Source organism: Heterodontus francisci, chromosome 17 (genome assembly GCF_036365525.1).
Source record: "Heterodontus francisci isolate sHetFra1 chromosome 17, sHetFra1.hap1, whole genome shotgun sequence".
In the NCBI taxonomy this organism is placed as follows: domain Eukaryota; kingdom Metazoa; phylum Chordata; class Chondrichthyes; order Heterodontiformes; family Heterodontidae; genus Heterodontus; species Heterodontus francisci.
The window spans coordinates 6,996,578-7,024,157 of record NC_090387.1 but is presented as its reverse complement, the minus strand read 5'-3'; the positions used below and the strand labels follow the sequence as shown (position 1 = coordinate 7,024,157).

General features: G+C 42.6%; 1 protein-coding gene across 1 annotated transcript in view; it reads right to left on the bottom strand.

The window, feature by feature from the left end:
* Positions 1–27,580, bottom strand: part of terb1 (telomere repeat binding bouquet formation protein 1) — a 131,735-nt gene that overhangs the window by 21,965 nt on the left and 82,190 nt on the right. The window contains exons 12-14 of the mRNA XM_068049861.1: positions 23,892–24,280; positions 13,150–13,211; positions 11,707–11,808 (exon numbers count right to left, since the gene is read on the bottom strand). Of these exons, the coding sequence (XP_067905962.1) occupies positions 11,707–11,808; positions 13,150–13,211; positions 23,892–24,280 (553 nt within the window). The remainder of the gene's footprint in view (positions 1–11,706; positions 11,809–13,149; positions 13,212–23,891; positions 24,281–27,580) is intronic.

The following is a 27,580-nucleotide window of genomic DNA, read 5'->3' as shown; positions in this document are numbered from 1 at the left end:
CATTAATTGACAGGGACTAGGGAGCACTGATTGAATGTTTTGGGCAAGAGATGCAGGGGGAATGTGAACAAAAACTTTTTTACGCTGCGAGTGGTAATGACCTGGAACTCACTGCACATGAGGGTGGTGGAAGCAGAGACAATCAATGACTTCAAAAGGAAATTGGATGGGTGCTTGAAGGAAATAAACTTGCAGGGTTACGGAGATTGAGTGGAGCTGACTGGATTGCTTTGCTGAAAGCCAGTGTGGACCCGATGGGCCAAATGGCCTCCTTCTATGCTGTAAATGACGCTATGAAAATGATTATACATAGCTCTGTGCAAAGAATTTCACAAAGTTCAGCATGAAAGGCATCTAATTAAGCTTATAGAACCTGTGAATGAAGTGTCATTGACAAATGGATTAAAAGGCTTTGCAAAGGTAGAAGAATCACAGTTCTTCATTTTGGCCTCAGGATGTTCCAAAGCAATTCACATACTGTTTATTTTTGAAGTATAGCCGCTGTTCTTGTGTAGGTAAACAAGGCAGCAAACTTGTACACAGTAATGTCCCATAAACAGCAAGATAAATGACTAGTTAATCTGCTTTTTTGCTGGTTGTCGAAGGAACGTTGGGCATTTCACCAGGAGATTTCACTGCTTTTCTTTACAAAGTGTCATAGCATCTTTTACATCCAACTGAACAAGACAGGCTTGGTTTTAATATCTCATCCAAAGGATGGCACTCTGGACAATGCAGAATTTCCTGAGTATTGCACTGCAGAGTCAGCCTAGATTACATGCTCAAGACTGGGAGCAGGGTTTGGACCCACCATCTTCTAACCCCGAAATGAGAGTGCTACAAAATGAGTCAGACTGAAACTTTACACAAATTGTATTACAGTGCAGTAGCTTAGGTTGGAGTTTATAATACTGCATTGTGGTAAAACTGATTTTAAAATTATTCCCAATTTCCCTTCCTGAAGGTGGTAATTCGAAAGCACTGTATGTCACCCAAATGTAGAAGATTTTCAAAAGGTCGATGAAGCTTCTTGACCTCTAGTGATATTATGTTATACAGAAACATCTGATCGACACTGGTTCTGGAATGTCTCATCTGGGGCATCCCTTTGTTGAGATCTCCGGTTTTGAGGTATAACGAGAACAGGACTGACTTCTAAAAAAACTATATCACAGGTGATGTGAATTAATGCATGAATTGCAATAATGTTAAAATAATGATTACAAACATTTTATATTTCATATATCTTCTTCTTTGGCTTCCTTGTCTCGAGAGACAATGGGTAAGCGCCTGGAGGTGGTCAGTGGTTTGTGCAGCAGCGCCTGGAGTTGCTATAAAGGCCAATTCTAGAGTGACAGACTCTTCCACAGGTATAGGAAATAGATATATATATAGGAAATTTTCTTCTTTTGGGCCTCCTTATCTCGAGAGACAATGGATACGCGCCTGGAGGTGGTCAGTGGTTTGTGAAGCAGCGCCTGGAGTGGCTATAAAGGCCAATTCTGGAGTGACAGGCTCTTCCACAGGTGCTGCAGAGAAATTTGTTTGTTGGGGCTGTTGCACAGTTGGCTCTCCCCTTGCGCCTCTGTCTTTTTTCCTGCCAACTACTAAGTCTCTTCGACTCGCCACAATTTAGCCCTGTCTATATAGGAAATATATAGAAATATATAGTAACACTCTTTGTAAAACCACAAGACAGTGAGAGCTAAAAGTTTGTTCGTTCCTGCTTTCAAGCACTGGGGTCACGAATTGTGATTAGCTCATGCCCAGCAGGAATTATGGTTGCTCTTTCCTAGAGCAAACCTATTCAGAGCCAGTCTCCGTACTCCTGCCCAATTCGGGTGGGTGGGCAGGATAATGCATCCATTCTGTCAAAAGAAGGATTTCTAATTAAAGGGACCACAGCATGTTTCAGAGAAGCTCAGAGCAGTTGGATTTTTCAGGCTGCAGCACCCACAGTAATGGAGAAGAGACCTGGGAAGGTCATCCCCCAGGTCTTCCACTTTTACCTGAAGGTCCAGCTAAGGGAGGTGAGGGGCTGCATTGAGTTGAGCTCTTTCAAGGACAGAGGAAGAGGACAACCTCTCCACCCAAGCTGGCATGGATGGAAGTGGCCGAAGAACTCAGGAACAGGAACGTGCTCCCTCCAACCTGGAGACTGTGTACCAAGAGGATCCAGGACCTCAGGAGGGCATGACAGATGAGCAGCGTAACACTTTCAGGTCCCAAGCCCCACACTCCTGCTTGCTCAGCATTCACAGGGACATCACTCCTCAGGTTAACGCACCTTGCAGCACCACTCAGTGCTCTCCCCGCATGCACTTCATATCCCCATCTGAGCAGCCAACACTCACACTCACCCTCAGCCTATTACTCTTGCGCACCCATGCCTCATAGTCACCTTTCACAAATGATCTCCTTTCCTCTCCACACAAGCCATTGCACCTCTGTTTTCTCTCCTTGCAGAAGAGAGCAAGCACGAGCAAGACTGAATGCAGCTTGAGGCAGAGTGTGAGCTTGGGAATTTGGTAAGTGTGAGAGTTTAAGGGTTAATGTTAAGGGTGAATCTTTTTCTAAAAGCTAGTCAAATTTGCATTTAGCATTTGAATGGTGCTGAACATTGTGCAATCAACAGCGAACATCCCCACTTCTGACCTTATGATGGAAGGGCATTGATGAAGCAGTAGTCGCAAGGTTAATTATCTAATAGACAGAGGTATGGCAGGGCTGCTCCGACCTCTGCAGTGCATATCCTGTGCTATTTGGGAACTCCAGGATGCTTCCCGTGTTCTGGGTAACCATATGTGCAGAAAGTGTTGTCAGTTGCAGCAGCTCAAGCTTTGGCTTTGGAACTTAAGCAACAGCTGGCGTCACTGCGGAGCATCCATGAGTTCGAGAGCTTCGTGGATAGCACGTTTGTAGATGTGGTCATCCCGCAGCTTAAGAGTATGCGGGGAGAGAGGGAAGGGGTGACCACCAGGCAGCCAAGAAGAATCAGCCAGGTAGTACAGGAATCCCGAGTGCCTCTCACTCTACAACCGATATTCAGTTCTGAATACTGAGGAAAGTGCTGGTTCATCTGGAGAGTGCAGCCATAGCTAAGACCATGGCACCACAGCTGGCTCAGCTGCACGAGAGGGCACAAAGAAGACTGGAAGTGCAATAGTGATAGGAGATTTGATAGGGGAATAGACAGGTATTCTGTGGCCGCAGATGTGAGTACAGGATGGTGTACTGCCTCCTTGGTGCCAGGGTCGAGGATGTCACTGAACTAAAGAACACAGAGCACAGGGAGGGTGAACAGCCACTGGTGGTGGTCCACATTGGTACCAACGACATAGGTAGGAAAAGGGATGTGGTCCTGTAGTCAGAGTTTAGGGAGCTAGGTAAGAAATTAGCAAGCAGGACCTCAAAAGTAGTAATCTCCTGATTACTCCCAGTACCACGCAGGAGTGAGTATAGAAATAGGAGGATACAGCAGATGAATGCCTAGCTGGAAAGATGGTGCAGGAGAGAGGGCTTTAAATTCCTGGACACTGGGACCAATTCTGGAGGAGATGGGATCTGTATTGCCTGACAGTTGCACCTAAACAGAGCTGAGACAAATTTCCTTGCAGGGCGATTTGTTAGTGTTTTTGGGTAGGTTTTAAACTAACTTGGCAGGGATGTGGGAACCAGGAGATAATACATGAGAGGAAGACCAAGGTGCGCAGAGAATTGGGAGAGACAGATTGCTGCAGCATAGGAAATAGTCTTGGGTGGGGTTGGAGTAAGAGGGAAAGTAATAAAGTCTAAATTAGGATTACTGTGTACGAATGTGAATGCGAGGAGTGTGGCAACTAAGGCTGGTGATCTGCAGGCACAGATTGCCACACGGAGGGATGATGTTGTGGTGATAATGGAGGCCTTCCTTGAACCAGGTGTTAAATATTCCTGGATACAAGGTGTTCAGGAAAGACAGGAAAGGAAGGAAACAGGGAGGGGTGGCAGTTTTGATTAAGCAGAAGATTGCAGCTCTGGAGAGAGGATGTCCCAGAGGGGTCAAGGACAGAATTTATTTGGCTACAGCTGAGGAACAAAAAAGGTGTAATGAGATTGCTCAGTATAGTCCATGGACCATCAACTAGTGGGAAAAATGTAGAGCGACAAATCTGCAAGGAAATTACAGAGGTACAGGTAATAAAGTGTGGTTATAATGGGGGACTTTAATTATCCGAATATAGACTGGGGTAGTAGTAGTGTAAAGAGCAGAGGGGGCAAGAATTCCTGGAGTGTGCTCAGGAGAATATTCTACAGCAGTATGTTTCCAGTCCAACGAGAAAGGAGGCACTGATAGGCCAGAACTGAGACAAATTTCCTTGTGGGGCGATTTGCTACTGCTTTTGGAGAGGTTTTAAACTACCTTGGCAGGGATGTCGGAACCAGGAGATAATACAATAGAGGAAGACCAACGTGCACCGAGAATTGGGAATGAGGTGGGCCGAGTGGATCAAGCGTCAAAACAATTAGAGGACAGTAATCATTGTATCATAAAGTTTAGGTTGGTTATGGAAAAGGACAAGGTATAATCCAGAGTAAGAATAATTAACTGGGGGAAAGCCAACTTCAATGGGGTAAACCCAGATAAATTAGAATCAAAGGTTGGCAGGCAAAATGGTAACTGAACAATGGGCTGCCTTTAAAGAAAAGATAGTTTGGGCACAGTCAAGGTCACTTTGCAAATGTGGGTTAATTAGGGAAAACCAGCATGGATTTGTGAAGAGCAAATCATGTTTAACTAATTTGTTGGAGTTTTTTTGATGAGGTAACAGAGAAAGTTGATCAGGGTAATGCTGTTGATGTGCTGTACATTGAATTCCAAAAAGCAAAAAATGGATATGAAATTGGCTGAGCGACAAGAAACAGACAGTAGTGGTTAATGAATGTTTTTCAGACTAGAGGAAGTTTTGTAGTGGAGTTTCTCAAGGGCCAGAGTTAGGACCCTTGCTGTTCCTGATATATATTAATGACCTAGACCTTGGTGTACAGGGCACAATTTCAAAATTTGCAGATGATAAGAAACTTAGAAACATTGTGAACTGTGAGGAGCATAGTGGAGAACTTCAAAAGGAGGTTGGTGGAATGAGCAGGCAAGTGGCAGATGAAATTTAATGCAGAGAAGTGTGAAGTGATTCATTTTGGTAGGAAGAACACGGAGAGACAATATAAAACAACGGGTGCAGTTCTAAAGGGGATGCAGGAGCAAAGGGACCTGGGTGTATATGTGTATAAATCATTGAAGGTGGCAAGACAGGTTGAGAGAGCAATTAATAGACCATACAGCATCTTAAGCTTCATTAATAGAGGCATAGAGTACAAAAGCAAGGAAGTTGTGTTCAACTTGCATAGAACACTGGCTTGGCCTCAACTGGAGTATTGCCGTGAGAGCCTAAGCCATTGGTGCTCAGACATGTTGAGAGTTGATCCTCTGCCTGTAGACCCTGTGTTGGAGGTCTTGCCACCTTTCAGTGTCTATCCTTTGTGGCATGTGGATGGGCATGTAGCTAAGCAGAAGGAAGCTGGTGCTGTTGTTGGTGTTGCTTCTGCTGCTGCTGGAGTTGTTAGTACTGGTATGGCCTCTGCCCCTGATCCTCAGCAGAGGTGGAAGGTGAAGCTGCAAAAGCTGCTCCCATGGCATGGTGAAGGTTGGCAGCAGAGAACTGCAGCTGCAGGTGAGTGAAGCACTCGACAGGTGAGGTGCCTTCTATGAAGCTGTCATGCAGTGAAAACACTCTCGGAGAGGAGTGCTTTGAACAGCAAGCAGTCTTTCACTGGGCCATGGCTGTAGTTCTTCGGTGTAATTGATCAAAGTCTTCCCAGCTTGTCAATTTCTCTGAAGAATCTCTTTCTGCTGTGCACTCACCTCAGTGACCCTGCGAGTTGCTGACAGATCAGGGAACTGCTTCCATGGCTGGGAAATCCAGGATTCAGTGCCAAAATACCCTCTTAAGAGGCTTCTCAACAACCTCTAAATTACTTAACCACCACTTGCTCCTGGACCTGCCTCCAACGGGCTAGGAAAATTCTGCCCATTATCTCAGTTCACATAAGAGGAAAGGCCATTTGTGGGTAGTACTGCAAGCTAGCCTGTGGAACCATTCCCTAGGATCAGTAACACCTTCAGGAGAGGAGTGGGAGAAAAGAAGTGGGTGGAGGAACTGAGAGAAAAACTTAGGGAATCTGTGAAATAAGTTGCAATGCAAAAGTATCCTTTTACTACACCGAGGGACATTTACTCCCATAGTTTACTTAGGGTCTTTGAAAGCATTATCAATCTACGATAGTATTACATTATTAGACAAACTTTAATCTTTTGATACTGTTGGATCTTACTCCAGTATGCCTACTTGTAAGAATTCTTTAATACAACATTAGAGAAGTATCCCTTAATGGGTGCTTTTATACATAGCCGTAATCCGCAAGATGTTCTGAAGTTTTTTTTTTCAGTTGGCTATTTGAAGTCTAGTATCTACCAAGCACACTGATGAAAGACCCTTGACTGGTCCCTGGGTCACAATCAAATGCATGACTCCTGAGCATACTAATTCTGCTTCAGTACATAATGCATATCAAATACATTCATTTTTTAAATTACAACTGTTGTCAAGAATATTCCTTCTTTATTATTAATTACAACTCCTGTTTTATAGGGCAGAAGTAATCGCATCAAAGCACAAGGTTGCTGAAACCTCACAAGCTTTGGCTTTGGGTTGTCGCTTCATGTAAAGCTTTACATTTGTAAAATGTCAAACAAAAATGACAGATCTACTTTTATTGGCTAAGCTGACTGATTACGCAAGGGAAAATAAAACACATTGGCTTTTTAGAGGGGGAGAAACATCATTGTTAGTAGGAGGTTACCAGACAGCTCAAAATGTTCCATCAGGTAAACCGAATGGATCAGACTCGACTGAAACATTGTATGTGTGTGTCTGTGTTTACACATGAACCCTTTTGTGTACTGAACAGTATGCAATTTTCAAACTAAGCAAAATTTTACATGTAGAAATTATTTGAAGTACACATTGGATATTCTAAAACAAAATTTGACAAGTTTCAATGACAATATGACAGAACTTTTTAAAATTTATAAGCTCTTGGAAATTACACTGTGATACTGCATAAGAAGCTGCATCAAGTTCCTTCGGCTGTTAATTTCCAGACCTAAACACAGAACTAGCTAAATGAAGTGAGCAAAAAAGTCCCATTATAATTTTTTTCACTTTGGTACAGAAATCATAAATTGTTCAAAGGTTAACGTCCCATTCTTTGAGGAGTCTTTATAATAGTTGTGATTAAACTAGCATAACTCAACTTGCCATAAAACAGCAATTAAGCTGAGAGCTTTAGTAATCTCAACAAGATGGACTACAGCCCGTTTAGGAAGAGGTCCCTCTCTGATGATCCCACTTCAGATTTCTTTCTCCCTTTGACTTAGATTTACTCTGTAATTTTTTCATTTTTTATGCTATCCTCCTCTATAATTTCTGAGACTTTTTTACATTATTAAGCTTTACTAAGCTATCTCTCTTTCCGTTTATCTTTTATTTTGGTTTCTCCTTTTTACTGTGATTTATAAACTCACATTTTTATCCTTTTCCTTTATTTCTCCCTCTTGCCTATCATAGAAGGTGCTGGCCGTCCATTTTTTGCGTTCCTTCACAATGTGGGAGCTAACAGTGCTGCTGACAGTCAGTCTTTGTTGCTTCCCAGGTCCTTGTGGGCTTGGAAATTCAATGTTAATGTAGTGAGTAGAACTCTGGTAATAAACTATTACTGTAGTGGCACTCTGCACTGGGGCAAGAAGCATCACCATGGAATAGGATGGAAATTCACATCCATATATTCCCAGATGAACATACTACATTCTCAGTCAAGCTGGCAAGGGGAAAGTACGGAGGAGAAGCTAGAAATACCCACACAGCAAGGACAGAAACATCAGAAGAAGTTACCTCAAGTTGACATTCACATGTCCACGACTAAAGAACACAGACGTGGCAGAATTCCATTTGTCTACTATTTTGGTTGGGGAATGATGCATAGCCCAAAAATAAACAAATGGCTTGGGCAAGATCAAGAGAGAAACCATGGAATAGATCATTGGAATATTTGCACTGTAGTCCACATCTTCCCAAGCCTCCAAAAATTCTACCTCAGTGGATCAGTCCTCTCCAAACATGACTCAGAGCTGTTAGGTCAGTACTCCTGAGTGACTGTTTCGAACACAGAAGAAATCCTCCTCAGGTCATGGCTGCACCAAGCAACACTGAGTCATCATCTTGATTCTGCACGTGCAATTTCCACCAGAGGTCACTGGATAACAATGAACACTGTGAACCCTGGTCTATCTGTATTATTAGCAAGGAATCAAAATATGTAGGCGGGAGACTTAAACAGCACCTAATGTATACTGGTACAGTGATCCATACTCTAAATATTTGCTGTTATGTTGCAAAGTTTGTGCAGGGTCAATATAGGCTCCAATGCTAGCGTGCTACCTAAAAGGGTGTAATTTCTCTCCAGGTTTCTCCCTGGCATTGTGTTGCATGCGTTGCTGCTGCACACCTCAATGTAACAGTTTGGTTGCACAGTATTTGTATGAATACAGCCTATAGCCATTCTTAATGATGATAAACTGATTGCTTACTTTTGTCAGTTATAGTACTGTAACAGGTTAGTAACTTCTTAAGTTCCTTTTTGTATCTATCCTCACATTCTTGAATCACTTTGTGTCGATCACATTTGTTGGGGCAAGACTGAAGAATTTTGCTGAAATTTCTACTATTCAGGGATGCTGCTACAGTTGAACAACCTATTCAAGATTAAACAAGACAGATGAGAGTTTTCTTCAAGACAATATCTGCACCAGGCTTCCTTCACTAATCAGAGTTTAGAAAATGTTATTTTATTGGACTTAGGTCACTGAAAGCTGAAATAATTGTGCCGCAGCTCCCTTGAGGTGCCAATGTATCAGATACCCCTTGTACCATGCTCCATTGCCTTCAAGAGAGGATGGGAGAGAAAAATTGTGTCACTCATGGGCAAAGAACGAATTGATGAATTATGCTGATTTCTGTACCAGAAATTTTAACATATCACTTTTTTCTCTTCCAGATGCTGACCAACCTGCTGTGAACGTCCAACGTTCTTTGTTTTTGGTTTCAATTTTCTCCCCTCCCATCCTGAATGCAGACGTTGTGCTAGAGTATGGCTCTGTGGATAACAGCCACTAGTACCTCTCTCAAGTGCCATTCTTTATAGATGTGCCTGAGCGATGAGTGTCGGGTTATTTAGCAATGGTGTTATCACAAGTGTGCCTAATTCTGTCTTCTCCCAATGGCCACACAGACGCACATTTCTAGAAGGGCTTACTGCATAGCAATAAGGAATTGGAACCCTAGCAGAGTTTACCTCCTTAGCTCAGAGATGCTAAGGCTAATTTTAGCATCCCAATTGCCATCCTAACTATAACTGACTAACTCAGCAGATACCCGCAGTTGAAATCAGCATGGTAGATTTTTCAATCTGCTGGCAAACGGATGTAAAGTGGGCGCAATCGATTGGAAATATAAGTAGAGATTGGTTATTCTATAGGATTTTGCTGCATGCCTCATTGAGCCTTTTATTTTTATTTCATATTTCCAGCATTCACTGTCTTTCTTGGTATGTCTACAAAGGGGCAAAACTTCATAGCTTGCATCTATTGTCGATCGGGGTGGAAGAACTACAATCTTCTTGGTGGGCATGTATAAATGTGGTAATACATTAAAACAAGGTGAAAAAATATCAGTAGAAGCAGAGATGGTAGAGCTAATGGATGGGGTGAAAACTGATAAGCAGGATAGGCTATGCTTCGAGTGGATAAATCACCTGGTCTGAATGGTTTGCATCCCAGGTTGCTATGGGAAGTGGGGGTGGAGATAGCAGATTCTAACTTCCCCAGATATAGGGGAGATGCCTGAGGATTAGAAAGTGGCAAGTGTGACATCCTTCTTCAAGAAAGGGTGTGAGGACATTCCTAGTAACTACAGGCCAGTCAGTTTAATATCAGTGATGGGTGAGGTTTTAGAAACAATAATCAGGAAACAAATTAACAGGCACTTGGACAGGTTTGAGTTAACCAAGGAGAGCCAGTACAGATGTGTAAAAGGCAGATCATGCTTGATAAGCTAATTGAATTTTTTGAGGAATTAACAGACCATGGTGATGAAGGGAATGATGCAGTGGATGTTGTCTATATGGATTTTAAGAAAGTGTTTGACAAAGTACCACATAAAAGGCTGGTGAACAAAATTGAGGCCCATGGAATCCAATGTCAGCTTGCATACAAAATTGGTGAATGCATTTGGAGGATGGCACACAGTGGTGTTTCTCAAGGGTCAGTGCTTGGACCACTGTATAAAAAAATGACTTGAATATTGAAATACAGAGTATTTGCCGATGATACCAAACTTGGAGATGTGGCAAACAGTGAGAATGATACTGATCAACTGCAACACGACATAGATAGGCTAGCAGAATGGGCAGACAAGTGGCAGATGGAATTTAATAATTTAATACAGAGAAAAGTGAGGTGATGCACTTTGGCAGAAGGGATAGGGAGAGACAATGTATACTAAGTGGTACAGTTCTAAAGAGTGTGCAGGGACAGAGATACCTTGGTGTCCATGTGCACAGATCCTTGAAGGTAGCAAGACATAGTGAGAGAGTAGTTAGCAAAGCAAATGGGATCGTAGGCTTCATAAATAGAGGCATTGAGTACAAAAGCAGGGGAGTTATTCTGAACCTTTCTAAAACTTTGGTTAGGTCACAACTGGAGTATTGCATTCAGTTCTTGTCACCACACTAGGAAGGATGTGAAGATCCGTGAGAGGGTGCAGAGGAGATTTACCAGATTGGTTCCAGGGATAAGGGAATTTAGCTACAAGGTTAGGTTGGAGAAGCTGGGGATTTCTCCAAGGAGCAAGGAGGTTGAGGGGAGATCTGATAGAGGTGTACAAGATTATGACGGGTTAGATAAGGTAGACCAAAAAATAGCTGATCCCATTAGCTAATGATACAAGGACTAGGAGACACAGATTTAAGGTTTTGGGAAAGAGATGCAGGGAGGATGTGAAGAGGAACTTTTTTATGTAGTCACTGGCAACGACCTGGAACTCGCTGCTTATGAGGATAGTGGAAGCGGAGATGATCAATAATTTCAAAAGAAAATTGGATAGGCACTTGAGGGATATAAACCCACAGGGATAGAGCGGGGGAATGGGACTGACTGGATCGCTCTACAGAGAGCCAGCATGGACTCAATGGGCGGAATGACTTTCTTCTGTACAATAATGACTCTAAACTGCCTGCCAACCAGAGCTGCATAATGGAAGATGTTTGGGCAAGCGTAGGGGCGGGTGGGGGGAGGGAGGTGGTGGGGTACCCAGGATCATGATCACTGCTCTCTTTGTCGTGACCTTTGCATCTGAGGTATAGATATTCCCCAGATGCTAACCCAGGAAAATTTGCCTCAATATTTCTTAGTGGACATCCTATCAGATAACTCAATTTCTATTAACCAGGTTACAAAGGGAAGGGTAATGAGAGACTCAAGAAAACTGTTGCAATAATTTAAAACATGGCACATATTAGGATGGGTAAAACTAAATAGTTGAAAGTACATACCTGAACATCGAAAATCTTGGCTTGCAATAAGTGAAGGTGCAGGACTAGTAAGAATACTACTGATTTCATTATCAATTAAATCTGCGCACAGAATCAGTGGCTCTATAAAAAGAAAGATAATAAGGTATTGAAAACACTTATTTTTATATTTTATTCCTCATTAAAAAAAGTAATGTTTTCTTTTTTAGTCCTGCCTATTGAAAGGGTTCACAACCTGTTGCCAGGTTCTCTGTCAATACCACTCTGTATCCACAGGCTAGCAGGAGCATATGAATTTCCTGAGTCCATCTCCTTTCCCTTCCTCTGGACCAAGAACCATCCCCACCCCAAATCCAGTGCTACTGCCTGGAATTAGGAAATCGGAAGCTAAACTGGTTAAAATAATAAGTAGCTAAACCATACAGGCCAGACAGATTCCCAGTCCATGCTTGATAAATTAATCTCAGCCAATGTGTGACAGAAGCTCTAACAACTGGCTGCAGTGCCCTGAGGTTACAGACAGTCAAATCACCCAGAGTTCCACTACTGTCATCACCTAATCAGCAGCATGAAACTCGGTCAGTTTTTCCCTTGCATATTGCAGGAATACCAAAGTGAACTGCAACATCTTTTGTTCCCTTACTAAGATTAGCTAACTCAGACCAGCAGTCACCTGGGATCTGGCTGTTATACTGTGGGGTGCATGTTCTAAAGTGCATTTATAAATTGTTTAAATATGGTTTTACAGATAAATCTAACTATACCTACTTCGTTGGAATGGTGCAGGTAATTACCATACACAGGTGGATTGCTAACACACTGTTAGGACCCACACCAGGTTGTACATGTATAACAATGGCTCTCAAACTGGGGTCTGCAGAAACTTTCTAGGTTGTCTACAAAATAATTTGATAGAGTTTACTGAACACTTAAGTAAATGGGTGGCAGCCGGAGGTGGGCTTGATGCAAGCCGGGAGGGGAGTGCAGCCTTCACACATGCAGTGCAGAGTGGGCTGGCTGTCTCACCTAGGAGGGGAACAAGCAGACCCACCCATCTCATTGACATTTGTAAGTAAATATCTGTTTTCTTAAAGGCATTATTAAAACACTCTTTATGTACAGAACGTTCATAATATGAGTATTATGTAGTGTATTATGTAGTGTATTAATACTCAATATGAAAATGCTGCATATATTAAACTACTATCTATCTATATAGTTACATTTATATAATTATATAGTATTATAGTGTAGATGAGGAAGTCTGCGATTGCTGATCAATTTGAAAGGGGTTCTACAACCAAGATAGTTTGAGAACCACTGATACCTAAGGTAAGGATTATAGCATCCTCTTAATGCTAGTTTTTATTAACCACTTAGAATTATTGACATTGCTTTCCATTCAACTGAAGAATTTTCTGTATGGTATTACCATTCTATTTTCAATCTAAACGTATTCCATACCTATGTAGTTCTGTTTGCTTCTCTTTCTGCTAATTGGTGGGGGTCTTTTGAATGGGTTGTGGCTATAAAGGGAAAAGCAATCATGAACCACAATGATACTTAACTTGGACTGAAATAACAAAATGGTAATGTTCATAGTCTTTAAGATTTATTAAAAATCTTACATCACACATTTCCTGCCTGCACCACTTGACTTCCTGTTGTCACATTTTTTTAATCAACTTCATCCTATATACAAAAGCAGGGAGGTTATGCTGAACCTTTATAAAGCTCTGATTTGGCCACAGCTAGAGTATTGCATCCAGTTCTGGTCACCATACTTTAGGGAGGATGTGAGGGTCCTCGAGAGGATGCAGAAGACTTACCAGAAGAATTCCAGGGATGAGGGATTTTATCTACAAGGTTAGGTTGGAGAAGTTGGGGTTGTTCTCCTTGGAGCAAATGAGATTGAGGGGAGATTTGATAGAGGTGTACAAAATCTGACAGGTTTGGATAGAGTAGACAAAGAAAAGCTATTCTCATTAGCTGATGGTACAAGGATGAGGGGACACAGATTTAAAGCTTTGGGCAAGAGATGCAGGGGAGATGTGAGGAAGATCTTTTTTACGAGCGGTAATGACCTGGAACCCCTACGAGGGTGGTGGATGTGGAGACAATGAATGATTTCAAAAGGAAATTGGATGGGCACGTGAAGGAAATAAACTTACAGGGCTATGAGGATAAAATCGGGGAATGGGACTGATTGGATTGCTCTGCAGAGAGCTGGCATGAACTCGATTGGCTGAATGGCCTCCTTCTGTGTCATTGCGACTTTATTATAAATTCTTATGCCTATATTTATAATGGGTTCTGCCTATGTAACCTCGTCACTCTGATCTGGGAACCGGATTCTACAAATTGAGGCAATATGGGTGGAGCTCAGGAATAGGAAGGGTGCAGTCACGATGTTGGGAGTTTTCTACAGGCCTCCCAACAGCCAGCGGGAGGTAGAGGAACAGATATGTAGACAGATCTCATTATCAAAAAGGAGGTGGTGTTGGGTGTCTTGCAAAGCATTAAGGCAGATAAGTCCCCAGGGCCTGATGGGATCTACCCCAGAATACTGAGGGAGGCAAGGGAAGAAATTGCTGGGGCCTTGACAGAAATATTTGCATCCTCATTGGCTACAGGTGAGGTCCCAGAGGACGGGAGAATAGCCAATGTTGTTCCTTTGTTTAAGAAGGGTAGCAAGGATAATCCAGGAAATTATAGGCCGGTGAGCCTTACATCAGTGGTAGGGAAATTATTAGAGAGGATTCTTCGGGACAGGATTTACTCCCATTTGGAAACAAACAAACTTATTAGCGAGAGACAGCATGGTTTTGTGAAGGGGAGGTCGTGTCTCACTAATTTGATTGAATTTTTTGAGGAAGTGACAAAGATGATTGATGAAGGAAGGGCAGTGGATGTTATCTATATGGACTTCAGTAAAACCTTTGACAAGGTCCCTCATGGCAGACTGGTACAAAAGGTGAAGTCACACGGGATCAGAGGTGAGCTGGCAAGATGGATACAGAACTGGCTCGGTCATAGAAGACAGAGGGTAGCAGTGGAAGGGTGCTTTTCTGAATGGAGGGATGTGACTAGTGGTGTTCCGCAGGGATCAGTGCTGGGACCTTTGCTGTTTGTAGTATATATAAATGATTTGGAGGAAAATGTAGCTGGTCTGATTAGTAAGTTTGCAGACGACACAAAGGTTGGTGCAGTTGCGGACAGTGATGAGGATTGTCAGAGGATACAGCAGGATATAGATCGGTTGGAGACTTGGGCGGAGAAATGGCAGATGGAGTTTAATCCGGACAAATGTGAGGTAATGCATTTTGGAAGGTCTAATGCAAGTGGGAAGTATACAGTAAATGTCAGAACCCTTAGAAGTATTGACAGGCAGAGAGATCTGGGCGTACAGGTTCACAGGTCACTGAAAGTGGCAACGCAGGTGGATAAGGTAGTCAAAAAGGCATACGGCATGCTTGCCTTCATCGGTCGGGGCATAGAGTATAAAAATTGGCAAGTCATGCTGCAGCTGTACAGAACTTCAGTTAGGCCACACTTAGAATATTGCGTGCAATTCTGGTCGCTACACTACCAGAAGGACGTGGAGGCTTTGGAGAGGGTACAGAGGAGGTTTACCAGGATGTTGCCTGGTCTGGAGGGCATTAGCTATGAGGAGAGGTTGGATAAACTCGGATTGTTTTCACTAGAACGACGGAGGTGGAGGGGTGACATGATAGAGATTTACAAAGTTATGAGCGGCATGGACAGAGTGGATAGTCAGAAGCTTTTTCCCAGGGTGGAAGAGTCAGTTACTAGAGGACATAGGTTTAAGGTGCGAGGGTCAAAGTTTCGAGGGGATGTGCGAGGCAAGTTCTTTACACAGAGGATGGTGAGTGCCTGGAACTTGCTGCCGGGAGAGGTGGTGGAAGCAGGTACGATAGCGACGTTTAAGAGGCATCTTGACAAATACATGAATAGGATGGGAATAGAGGGATACGGTCCCCGGAAGTGCAGAAGGTTTTAGTTTAGGCAGGCATCAAGATCGGTGCAGGCTTGGAGGGCCGAATGGCCTGTTCCTGTGCTGTACTGTTCTTTGTACTATCTGGAATTTATTTCCCTGCAACAGCACAGTACTTTTGGAGATTAATGTCCTTCTTTAAACTTCGACACTGTCCATTATGTTGTTTGCTACTACCACCATGCTAAGAACACTAAGAACAGATCCAGAAGCTCAAAACTGGTCATCTATGAGGTGCTGTGGGCTATCAAAAGCAGCAGAATTGGATTCCACCACAATCTGTAACCTCATGGCCCGGCATATTCCACACCATCAAGCCAGATGACCAATCCTGGCTCAATGAAGATCACTGAAGAGTATATCAAGAGCAACACCAGGTGCACCTGAAAATGTAGTGCCGACCTGATGTAGCTACAACACAACTAAACAGTAGAAACGTGGATTCAATTATTAGGGGGTCAGACAGCATCCTTTGTGAGCATGATTGAAAGACCCACATGGTATGTTGCCTACCTGCTGCCAGCTTGAAAGGATATTAGAGAGGGAGGGGGAAAATCCAGTCGTTGTGATCCATATTGGGACCAACAACATTGGGAAGAGTAAGCAAGAGGTCCTGTTTGGAGAGTATGAAGAACTTGGAGCTAAATGAAAGAACAGGAATTCAAGGGTTAAAATATCTGAATTATTACCTCAGTCACGCACAAATTGTGTAGGCATAGCTAGATTAGGGAGGTAAACACATGTCTGAAGAAGTGGCATGGGAAAGAGAGGTTCCATTTCATGGGACACTGGCACCAGTATTGGGACAGAAAGGAAATATTCCTGAACCAGCTAAGACCAGGGTCCTAGTGGAAAGGATAACTAGGGTGGTCACAAGGGCTTTAAACTATTAAGTGGTCGGGGGGGGGGGGGGGGGCTCAGGTGAAGGAGGTAGTATAGATAATACAAATGAAAGGGAAGAGAGTAAAATAACAGTCAGATTGTGCTTTAGGCACCGCAGGTAAAAGGAAAACTATAAAATGTAAAATGATTAAATCAGGAGAGAAAAATAAGAAACAATTGAGTAAAACATTACAGTTTGTGGCCCAAATAATTGATCTTTATACAAGCAGATGGAGCATAAGGAAAAAAATTGAATGAACTGCAGGCCCAAATTCAACCTTGAAGGTCTGACATGGTAGCCTTTACAGAGTCAAGGTTGCAAGATGATCAGGACTGGGAACTAAATAATACTAGGTTATAAGATCTACAAGAAAGATAGGGAAGGTGGTAGAGGGGGAGGAGTAGCTTTAGTGATTAAAGATTAAATCACTTCAATGGTAAGGGAGGATATAATGAGAGGTAAAGAGGCAGTGGAGACTTAATGAGTAGAATAAAAAAATAGAAAAGAATTTAAGACTGTAGTGGGAGCTAGGTACAGGACCATGTAGCAGCCGTGAAGTGGTGGATTGATTAGACAAGCACACAGCAATGGAAGAGTGATTTTAATAGAAAACTTTAACTTTCATATAGATTGGGATAAGCAGACTAGCACATGACAGAAAGGTAGTGAATTTCTTGAGTACGTACAGGATGGTTTTCTGAAGCAATATGTCCTAGAACCAATAATGGGGCATGTCATATGAGATTTAGTAATGAGCCAGATTTAGTTAACAGCCTAACAGTACATGAACATTTAGTAATAGTAACCACAATGTGATTGAGTTCTACATAGTGTTTGAAAGGGAGAAATGCAAAACAGCTACTAAGATTCTAGATTTAGGTAAGGCTGACTTCAATGGGACGAGACAGTGACTGTCCACAATAAACTGGGTAAATCTGTTACTGTGTAAAACAGATCAGTGGGAGGTGTTTAAAAAATAATCTAATGTGATACAGAACCAGCTTAAACCCCTAAGGGGCAAGAGCACTACCTGCCAAAAAAGACAACCATAGACAACTAAAGAGATGAGACAACATAAATCTAAAAGAAAAAGCACGCAAATATGCAAAAACAGTAGGTCATGGCAATTGACAAAGATACAAAAACAGTAAAGAGTGGCAAAACAAATAGTAAGAGCTACAAAAAGGAAGTACAAATAGAAACTTGAAAGGGATATAAAAATCAGCACAAAATATTTTTACAATTTTATTAGGAAAAAGTGGGTGGTCAGGAGCAATGTGGACCCTTTGAAACTGATAGTGGTGACAATGTCAATGAAAATCAGGAAATGACGGGCGTGCTAAATAACTACTTTATGTCAGTATTTACTGTAGAGGAAGAGGTCAGTATGTCAGATATCCCAAGGGCCCTAATACTGAATCAGAGATAGTGACTCTCCAAAATTAACGTAAGCAAACTAACAATAATGAAGAATATAATGGCAGTAAAGAGTGAAAAATCCCCAGGACCAGATAGTTTCCATTCCAGGGTTTTAAAGGAATTAGATGAGAACATTGCAGATGTCATAACTGTAATCATTCAAACTTCTCTCGATTTGGGAACCATTCCTTTAAATTGGAAAATTGTGCATTATAGACCAGATAGCCTAATCTCTTCCTAACAGCCTAATCCCTCTACATCATCCAACCTCATAGCCCCACAACCCGGACAGCCTGCTTCTACCTCCTTCCCAAAATCCACAAACAGGACTGTCCTGGAAGACCCATCATTTCAGCCTGTTCCTGCCCCACTGAACTAATTTCTTCCTATCTTGACTCTACCTTTTCTCCCCTGGTCCAGTCTCTTCCCACCTACATCTGTGACTCTTCTGACACCCAATGTCATTTTGACAATTTCCAGTCTCCTGGCCCTAACCCCCTCCTCTTCCCTATGAACATCCAATCTCTCTACACTTCCATCCCCCACCAGGACAGTCTGAGGGTTCTCTGCTTCTTCCTTGGACAGAGGCCCAACCATTCCCCATCCACTACCATCCTCCTCTGCCTGGCTGAACATGTTCTTGCATTGAACAACTTCTCCTTCAACTCCATTCACTTCCTACAAATAAAAGTTCTTACCAAGGGTACCTGCATGGGTTCTAGTTATGCCTGTCTTTTTGTGGGATATGTCGAACATTCCTTGCTCCAGTCCTACTCAGGCCCCCTCCCTTACCTCTTTTTCCTGGTACATTGATGAATGTATTGGTGCCGTTTCCTGCTCTCGCCCCGAACTGAAAAACATCATCAACTTTGCTTCCAATTTCCACCCTCCCCTCACATTTACATGATCTATCTCCAACACTTCACGTCCCTTCCTCAACTTCTCTGTCTCCATCTCTGGGGATAGGCTGTCCACTAATATTCATAATAAGCCCACTGACACCAACGGTTATCTTGACTACACTTCCTCACACCCTGTTTCCTGTAAGGACTCCATCCATTCTCCCAGTTTCTCCATCTCTGACACATCTGTTGCAACAACAGTGCTTCTGACATGTCTTCCTTTTTCCTCAACTGAGGATTCCCCCCCCCCCCCCCCTGCGTCTGACCTATTTCTCACACTTCTGCCCTCACCCCTTCCCCTCCCTCCCAGAACTGCAACAGGGTTCCCCTTGTCCTCATCTTCAACCCCACCAGCCTCCAGAACCAAAGGATCATCCTCCACCATTTCAGTTCAGTTCAGTTCAGAGATACAGCACTGAAACAGGCCCTTCGGCCCACCGAGTCTGTGCCGACCATCAACCACCCATTTATACTAATCCTACACTAATTCCATATTCCTACCACATCCCCACCTGTCTCTATATTTCCCTACCACCTACCTATACTCGGGGCAATTTATAATGGCCAATTTACCTACAAACCTGCAAGTCTTTTGGCTTGTGGGAGGAAACCAGAGCACCCGGAGAAAACCCACGCAGACCAAGGGAGAACTTGCATACTCCACACAGGCAGTACCCAGAATTGAACCCGGGTCGCTGGAGCTGTGAGGCTGCGGTGCTAACCACTGCGCCACTGTGCCGCCTGTCACCTCAAGTGTGATGCCACCACCAAACGCATCTTCCCCTCCTGTCAGCATTCCAGAGAGATCGTTCCCTCCGCGACACCCTGGTCCCCTCCTCCATTACCACCACCTCGTCCCCTTCCCACGGCACCTTCCCAGGCAATCACAGGAGGTGTAATACCTGCCCTTTTACCTCCCCTCTCCTTACCGTCTAAGGCCCCAAATACTCCTTCCAGGTGAAGCAGCGATTTACTTGTACTTCCTTCAATTTAGTATATTGTATTTGCTGTTCACAATGCGGTCGCCTCTACACTGGGGAGACCAAAGGATGATTGGGTGACTGCTTTGCGGAACACCTTCGCTCAGTCCAAAAGCATGACCCCGAGCATCCGGTTGCTTGCCATTTCAACACCCCACCCCCCACCTCCTGCTCTCATACCCAAATTTCTGTCCTTGGCCTGCTGCAGTGTTCCAGTGAACATCAACGCAAGTTTGAGGAGCAGCACCTGATCTTTCGATTGGAGACTCTACAGCTTTGCGGACTGAACGCTGAGTTCAACAATTTCAGAGCATGACTGGCTTTTTTTATATTTCTCTTTTTTTATTATTTCATCATTTGCCTGTTTTTCAAATAACAAAACTGCTTATTATTCTGCCATTAACACTCTTTCTGGATTAATGCTTTGTCTTTCACCACAAGCATTTACACACTCTTTGCCTTTGTCCCATGACAGCTTTGTTATTTAATCTCTCCTGCCCTCTGCCCTATCACACACCTTCCCTTTTGACCTCCTCTCCACCAACCCCACGCCCCCTTCACTTACTTAAAACCTAACTCTTTTCTAACCTTTGCCAGTTCTGATGAAAGGTCACAGACCTGAAACGTTAGCTCTGCTTCTCTCTCCACAGATGCTGCCTGACCCGCTGAGTATTTCCAGCACTTTCTGTTTTTATTATCGCCTAATATGTCATTGGGAAATTGCTGGAGTCCACAATTAAAGATAGGGCAAATGAGCACCTTGAAAATTTTTTACCTATCAGAGCCTGCATGGATTTGTAAAGGGTAGGTCATGCCTGATGAACATGATTAAAATAGTAGACAGGGTATTGTCTATGGATTTATATGGACTTCCAGAAGGCATTTGATAAAGTCCATGTTAAGTAAAGTTCAAGTGAAGGTAAATTATTGACCTGATTAGGAAATTGGCTGAGCAGCAGGAGACAGAGTAGGGATACTCTGATCAGCGGGATGGATACTCCCTGTTTAATTTTATCCCATTGAGGGAGTTAATGCCTTCAGCAAACATAAGATTATTAGAGATAAGACCAGAGCCAAGCAACCCTAATGTTGAAATCACATAAGCTAAGATGAGAGAGATTCTAGTGAGGGTCTCAGCAAAAACTAAATTGAAATTTTAGGGTTTTTGAAAAAACAATAACTGCAAAATAAACCTAAAACTACAAGCCTTAGGCATGATACTGTTTATGCAACACTGCACATTTATGTAAAAGCAAAATACTGCGGATGCTGGAAATCTGAAATAAAAACAAGAAATGCTGGAATCACTCAGCAGGTCTGGCAGCATCTGTAGAAAGAGAAGCAGAGTTAACGTTTCGGGTCAGTGACCCTTCATCGGAACTGACAAATATTAGAAAAGTCACAGGTTATAAGCAAGTGAGGTGGGGGTGGGGCAAGAGATAACAAAGGAGGTCGAGATTGGACCAGGCCACATAGCTGACCAAAAGGTTATGGAGCAAAGGCAAACAATATGTTAATGGTGTGTTGAAAGACAAAGCACTAGGACAGATTAGGTGTAATTACACTGAATATTGAACAGCAGCAAGTGCAAACCTGAAAAAAAACAGTGGGTAAGCAAACTGAACAAACAAAGATGAAATGAAATAAATGCAAAAAAAAAAGATTGTAAAAAATGTAAAAATGAATGTTAAAAAAAAGGAAGAAAAAATAACTAAACATGAAAGTAAAATGGGGGGCTGTCATGCTCTGAAATGATTGAACTCAATGTTCAGTCCGGCAGGCTGTAGTGTGCCTAATCAGTAAATGAGATGCTGTTCCTCGAGCTTGCGTTGATGTTCACTGGAACACTGCAGCAATCCCAGGACAGAGATGTGAGCATGAGAGAAGGGGGGGGAGTGTTGAAATGGCAAGCAACCGGAAGCTCAGGGTCCTGCTTGCGGACTGAGCGGAGATGTTCCGCAAAGCGGTCACCCAGTCTGCGCTTAGTCTCCCCAATGTAGAGGAGACCACACTGTGAGCAGCGAATACAGTATACTACATTGAAAGAAGTACAAGTAAATCGCTGCTTCACCTGAAAGGAGTGTTTGGGGCCTGGGATAGTGAGGAGAGAGGAGGTAAATGGGCAGGTATTACACCTCCTGTGATTGCAGGGGAAGATGCACTGGGACGGGGACGAGGTGGTGGGGGTAATGGAGGAGTGGACCAGGGTGTCGCCGAGGGAACGATCCCTTCGGAATGCTGACAGGGGAAGGGAGGGGAAGATGCGACTGGTAGTGGCATCACGCTGGAGGTGGCGGAAATGGCGGAGGATGATCCTTTGGATATGGAGGCTGGTGGGGTGAAAAGTGAGGACAAGGGGAACCCTGTCACGGTTCTGGGAGGGAGGGGAAGGGGTGGGCGTAGAGGTGCGGGGAATGGGTCGGACACGGTTGAGGGCCCTGTCAACCACAGTGGGGGGAAATCCTCGGTTGAGGAAAAAGGAGGTCATATCAGAAGCACCGTCACGGAAGGTGGCATCATCAGAGCAGATGCGTCGGAGACGGAGAAACTGGGAGAATGGAATGGAGTCCTTACAGGAGGTAGGGTGTGAAGAAGTGTAGTCGAGATAGCTGTGGGAGTCGGTGGGCTTATAATGGATATTAGTAGACAACCTATCCCCAGAGATGGAGACAGAGAAGTCAAGGAAGGGAAGGGAAGTGTCAGAGATGGACCATGTAAAGGTGAGAGAAGGGTGGAAATTGGAAGCAAAGTTGATAAAGTTTTCCAGTTCGGGGCAGGAGCAGGAAACGGCACCGATACAGTCATCAATGTACCGGAAAAAGAGTTGGGGGAGGGGGCCTGAGTAGGACTGGAACAAAGATTCAAAAAACTCGTCCCTGCTCTCATGCTCACATCTCTGTCCTGGGATTGCTGCAGTGTTCCAGTGAACATCAACGCAAGCTCGAGGAACAGCATCTCATTTACCGATTAGGCACACTACAGCCTGCCGGACTGAACATTGAGTTCAATCATTTCAGAGCATGACAGCCCCCCATTTTACTTTCATTTTTAGTTATTTTTTCTTCCCTTTTTTTTCAACATTCTTTTTTTACATTTTTTACAATCTTTTTTTTTTGCATTTATTTCATTTCATCTTTGTTTGTTCAGTTTGCTTACCCACTGTTTTTTTTCAGGTTTGCACTTGCTGATGTTCAATATTCAGTGTAATTACACCTAATCTGTACTAATGCTTTGTCTTTCAACACACCATTAACATATTGTTTGCCTTTGCTCCGTGACTTTTGGTCAGCTATGTGGCCTGGTCCAATCTCAACCTCCTTTGTTATCTCTTGCCCCACCCCCACCTCACTTGCTTATAACCTGTGACTTTTCTAATATTTGTCAGTTCCGATGAAGGGTCACTGACCCGAAATGTTAACTCTGCTTCTCTTTCCACAGATGCTGCCAGACCTGCTGAGTGATTCCAGCATTTCTTGTTTTTACTGCACATTTATGGATGGACTTGTTTTCAAGTTCTTTATCCTTCAACATAAAAATAATGGACTTAAAAAGCACTTCTGATGTCCAGTTTATATTATAGAAATTTCTGTACGGCACAGTCAAAACCTGGATAATGTGGTTCAAATCTGACAGAATGGATAATCAGAAGGTAAGTGAAATATGCTATTCTCTCATACACTACCTGCATAAAGAAAAGGAAGTTGCCTTTATCTGGCATCTTTCATTCCCTCAGGACTTCCCAAAGATATTCAATAAAGTGGTGACTGCTGTTCTGTAAGCAAGTGCAGCTGCTATTTTGAAAACAGCAAGACCCCACAAACAGGAATAAGATGAATAATTAGTTCATCTACTTTTGGTCGTATTGGTTCATTAGTAATGATGAAGAACTTTCTGCAAAAACATTAATCCACCTTTCTCTTTCAGGTGCTGACTGACCTGCTAGGCATTCCCAGCACTTGCGTTTTTTTTTCATCCTTTAAACAAATTTGCTTCTTTTCCCTACTTACCCATCAGAAGAAGTATCATATTTCTTTTTAAAATCTTGCTTGTCACTGAATTTCTGCTCTTTCCTTGATGTACTTGGTGTTGGAACTTCAGCTTCAGGTATAGTTACTGGCTGGTTAGTGGGCTTTCCACATTCCACAAACCAAAATTTTGCACCATATTGTTGATCAGTTTCTGGAACCACATCTCTGTTCTGAGTAGCAGGGGGTGCATTTGGGCCACCGTTGCTAGCTCGGCCAATGGGCACATCATGTTGCTGGCTATTTGTATCCCTTGCTTTGGCAAAAGAACTCATATTGTCAACATTACCAAACTGATCTGCATTGGTATTTTTTTTAATTGCCTCCTGTGCAACATCATCTTCTACAAATATCTGTCGTCTCACCTTATCCTAAGAGAAAATAAAGAACAAAAGAAAATTGCTTTATACATTTTTATTGTTTAGTTTTGCTTGTTTTCAATTATTAAAACTTGGAACGAATTTGAGAACAGAGATATAACATTTTGATGATTACATTGTGTAAATAGTGCCTCCCCAATACCCCAACACAACTCAGTGAGTAAATGCATCACTCAGTTCATTGTTTTGCGCTGCTTTAGCTGGGGCAGTGGTGGATACACCACACCTGGTCTCCTTTTGACTAGGCGAGGCATGGCTTTCACCTCCTAATATCTATCCAGTGAGTTCTGTTGGAAAATAAACATGCATGAACATCAGGAAAGGGAAGTCCACCACTGCCCCAGCTAAGGCAGCACAAAACAAGGAACCACGTGATGCATTTACTCAATGTGTGTGTGGTGGGGGTGGGGGAGGACTAGTTACACAATGTAAACATCAGGGAAGGAACTGGTTTGGGTTCGTTTTGATACTCAAATGGCAAAATAGTCCGGCAAATATCCACTGCCCTGACTCATAGCTAAAGACGGCCACTTGGGTTAGCTACTGGAGAGTGACCAGCAACCATGGAACTTGTATATCAGCAGCATTCCATGCGATTATGACAAGCAGGGAAGAAAATTAAAGTGGGGTAAACATTCAATAATGTTGGACAATGGAATAACACCAGAGCTTGGTTTGATGTGATTTCGAACCTATCATTCCCCGATGTATCCATTTCATGATCTTTACAATGTCACACACATCGGAGATACGATGATACAACATTCAGGAGTAACTCTGAAGAGTTATTGACAAATGGACTTTGTCTTTATAAAAAGAACATTTATTTTTTTAAAAAGTGAACAATGATCTAAAATGAAGTATATAAGGTCCTGAACGGTCTTGATAGGGTGAATGTAGAGGGGATGCTTCCTCTTGTAGGTGGGTCCAGAACTAGGGGGCACTGTTTGAAAATTAGGTGTCGCCCTTTTAGGACAGAGATGAGGAGAAATTTTTTCTCTCAGAGGGTTGTGCGACTTTGGAATTCTTTGCCTCACAAGGTGGTGGAGGCGGGGGTCATTGAATATTTTTAAGGCGGAGTTAGATAGATTCTTATTAGGCAAGGGAATCAAAGATTATCGGGGGTAGATGGGAGTGTGGATTTCGAGACAGAAACAGATCAGCCATGATCTTATTAAATGGCAGAGCAGGTTCGATGGGCTAAATGGCCTACTTCTGCTCCTAATTTGTATAGTCGCCGAAGAGAAGGGGATTAACCTTTTGTATATTCAAATAGTCTAACAAAGACAAAAGACAATTTGGAAGATGTACAAGGCAAGAGAGAAAGGTATTAATATGGGAAATGATAATCATACTGTGACGGGAAGGGACAGAGTATAAATCTAAAAGTCAATCAGCAGATAAGGCTAGATGTTACAAAACAGAAGGACAAAACTAAAGGCTCTCTATCTGAATGCACGTAGCATTTGAAACAAAACAGATGAACTGATAGTGCAAATAGAAATAAATGAGTACGATCTGATAGTCATTACAGAGACATGCTGCAGGATGTTATAGATTGGGACCTGAAAGTTGAAGGATACATGATATTTAGGAAGGACAAGAAACTAGGAAAAGGTGAATGGGTGGCTCTGTTAATTAATGATGGTATTAGCACAATAGAAAAGGATGACCTAAGGTCAGGAAACCAGGATGCAGAAGCAATTTGGGTGGAGATCAGAAATGATAAAGGCAAGAAGTCACTTGTGGCAGTAGTGTACAGGTCCCCTAACAGTAACCATATGCGAGGATGGGATATAAAGGAAGAAATAATGGGAACTTGACAGAAAGGTATGGCGACAATCACGGGGGGATTTTAATCTACATATAGATTGGAAAAATCAGATGAGCACAGGTAGCCGAGATGAGGAGTTCATAGAATGTTTTCGGGATAGTTTCTTAGAACACCACGTTCTGAAGCCAACCAGAGAGCACCATATACTAGACCTAGTATTGTGCAACAAAATAGGATTAGTTAATGATCTCATAGTGAAGGCACCCCTAGTCAGGAGTGATCATAATACGATTGAATTTTACATTCAGTTTGAGGGAGAGAAGACTGAGTCCAAGACTAGTATTTTAAACCGAAATAAGGGCAATTATGAGGGCAGAAAGCAGAGCTAGCTAAAGTGAACTGGAAAATTAGGTTACGGGATAGGTCAATAGAGATGCAGTGGCAGACATTTAAAGGGATATTTCAGAATACACAGAATAGATACATTCCAACAAGAAAGAAAAATTCCAAGGGGAGGACCAACCATCTGTGGTTAACTAAAAATTTTAAAGATAGTATCAAACTTAAAGAAAAAAGCATATAATTGCGCAAAGATGGGTGGCAGGTCAGAATATTGGACAGAATATAAAAAACAGCAAAGAATGACTAAAAGATTGATAAGGAGGAAAAAATTAGAGTATGAGAGAAAGCTAGCTAGAAATATAAAATCAGATAGTAAGAGTTTCTATAGCTATTTAAAAAGGAAAAGAGTTAACAAAGTGAGCGTTGGTCCTATAGAAAGTGAGTCTGCGGAATTAATATTTTATTTGTTCATGGAAGGGGGGCGTTGCTGTCTCGGCCAGCAGTTATTGCCCATCCCTAATTGCCCTTGAACCGAGTAGCTTGCGAGGCCATTTAAGAGTCAACCATATTGCTGTGAACCAGATGGGCTTTTACAATTGATAATGGTTTCATGGTCACCATTATATTAACTTTTTAAAAAAAAATTCAAGATTTATTAAAATTCAAATTTCACCATCTGCCATGGTGGGATTCAAAACCATGTCCCCAGAGCATTATCTTGGGTCTCTGAATTTTTAGTTCAGTGACATTACCACTACACCACCACCTCCTCTGGAATAATGGTTAAGAAGGGAAAATAAGGAAATGGCATATGTATTGAACAGGTATTTTGCAGTGACCTTTCTGACCCGAAACGTTAACTCTGCTTCTCTCTCCACAGATGCTGCCAGGCCTGTTGAGTATTTCCAGCACTTTCTGTTTTTATTTCAGATTTCCAGCATCCGCAATATTTTGCTTTTATTTTAGGTCGAAAGTAAGTTGTGAAGAGGATATTTGGAGACTACAAATGGATATAGCTAGGTTAAGTGAGTGGGCAAAGATCCGGCAAAAGGAGTATTATGTGGGAAATGTGAAATTGTCTATTTTGGCAGCAACAATAAATAAGAAACATATTATCTAAATGGTGAGAGACTGCAGAGCTCCGAGATGCAGAGGGATCTGGGTTTCCTAGTATA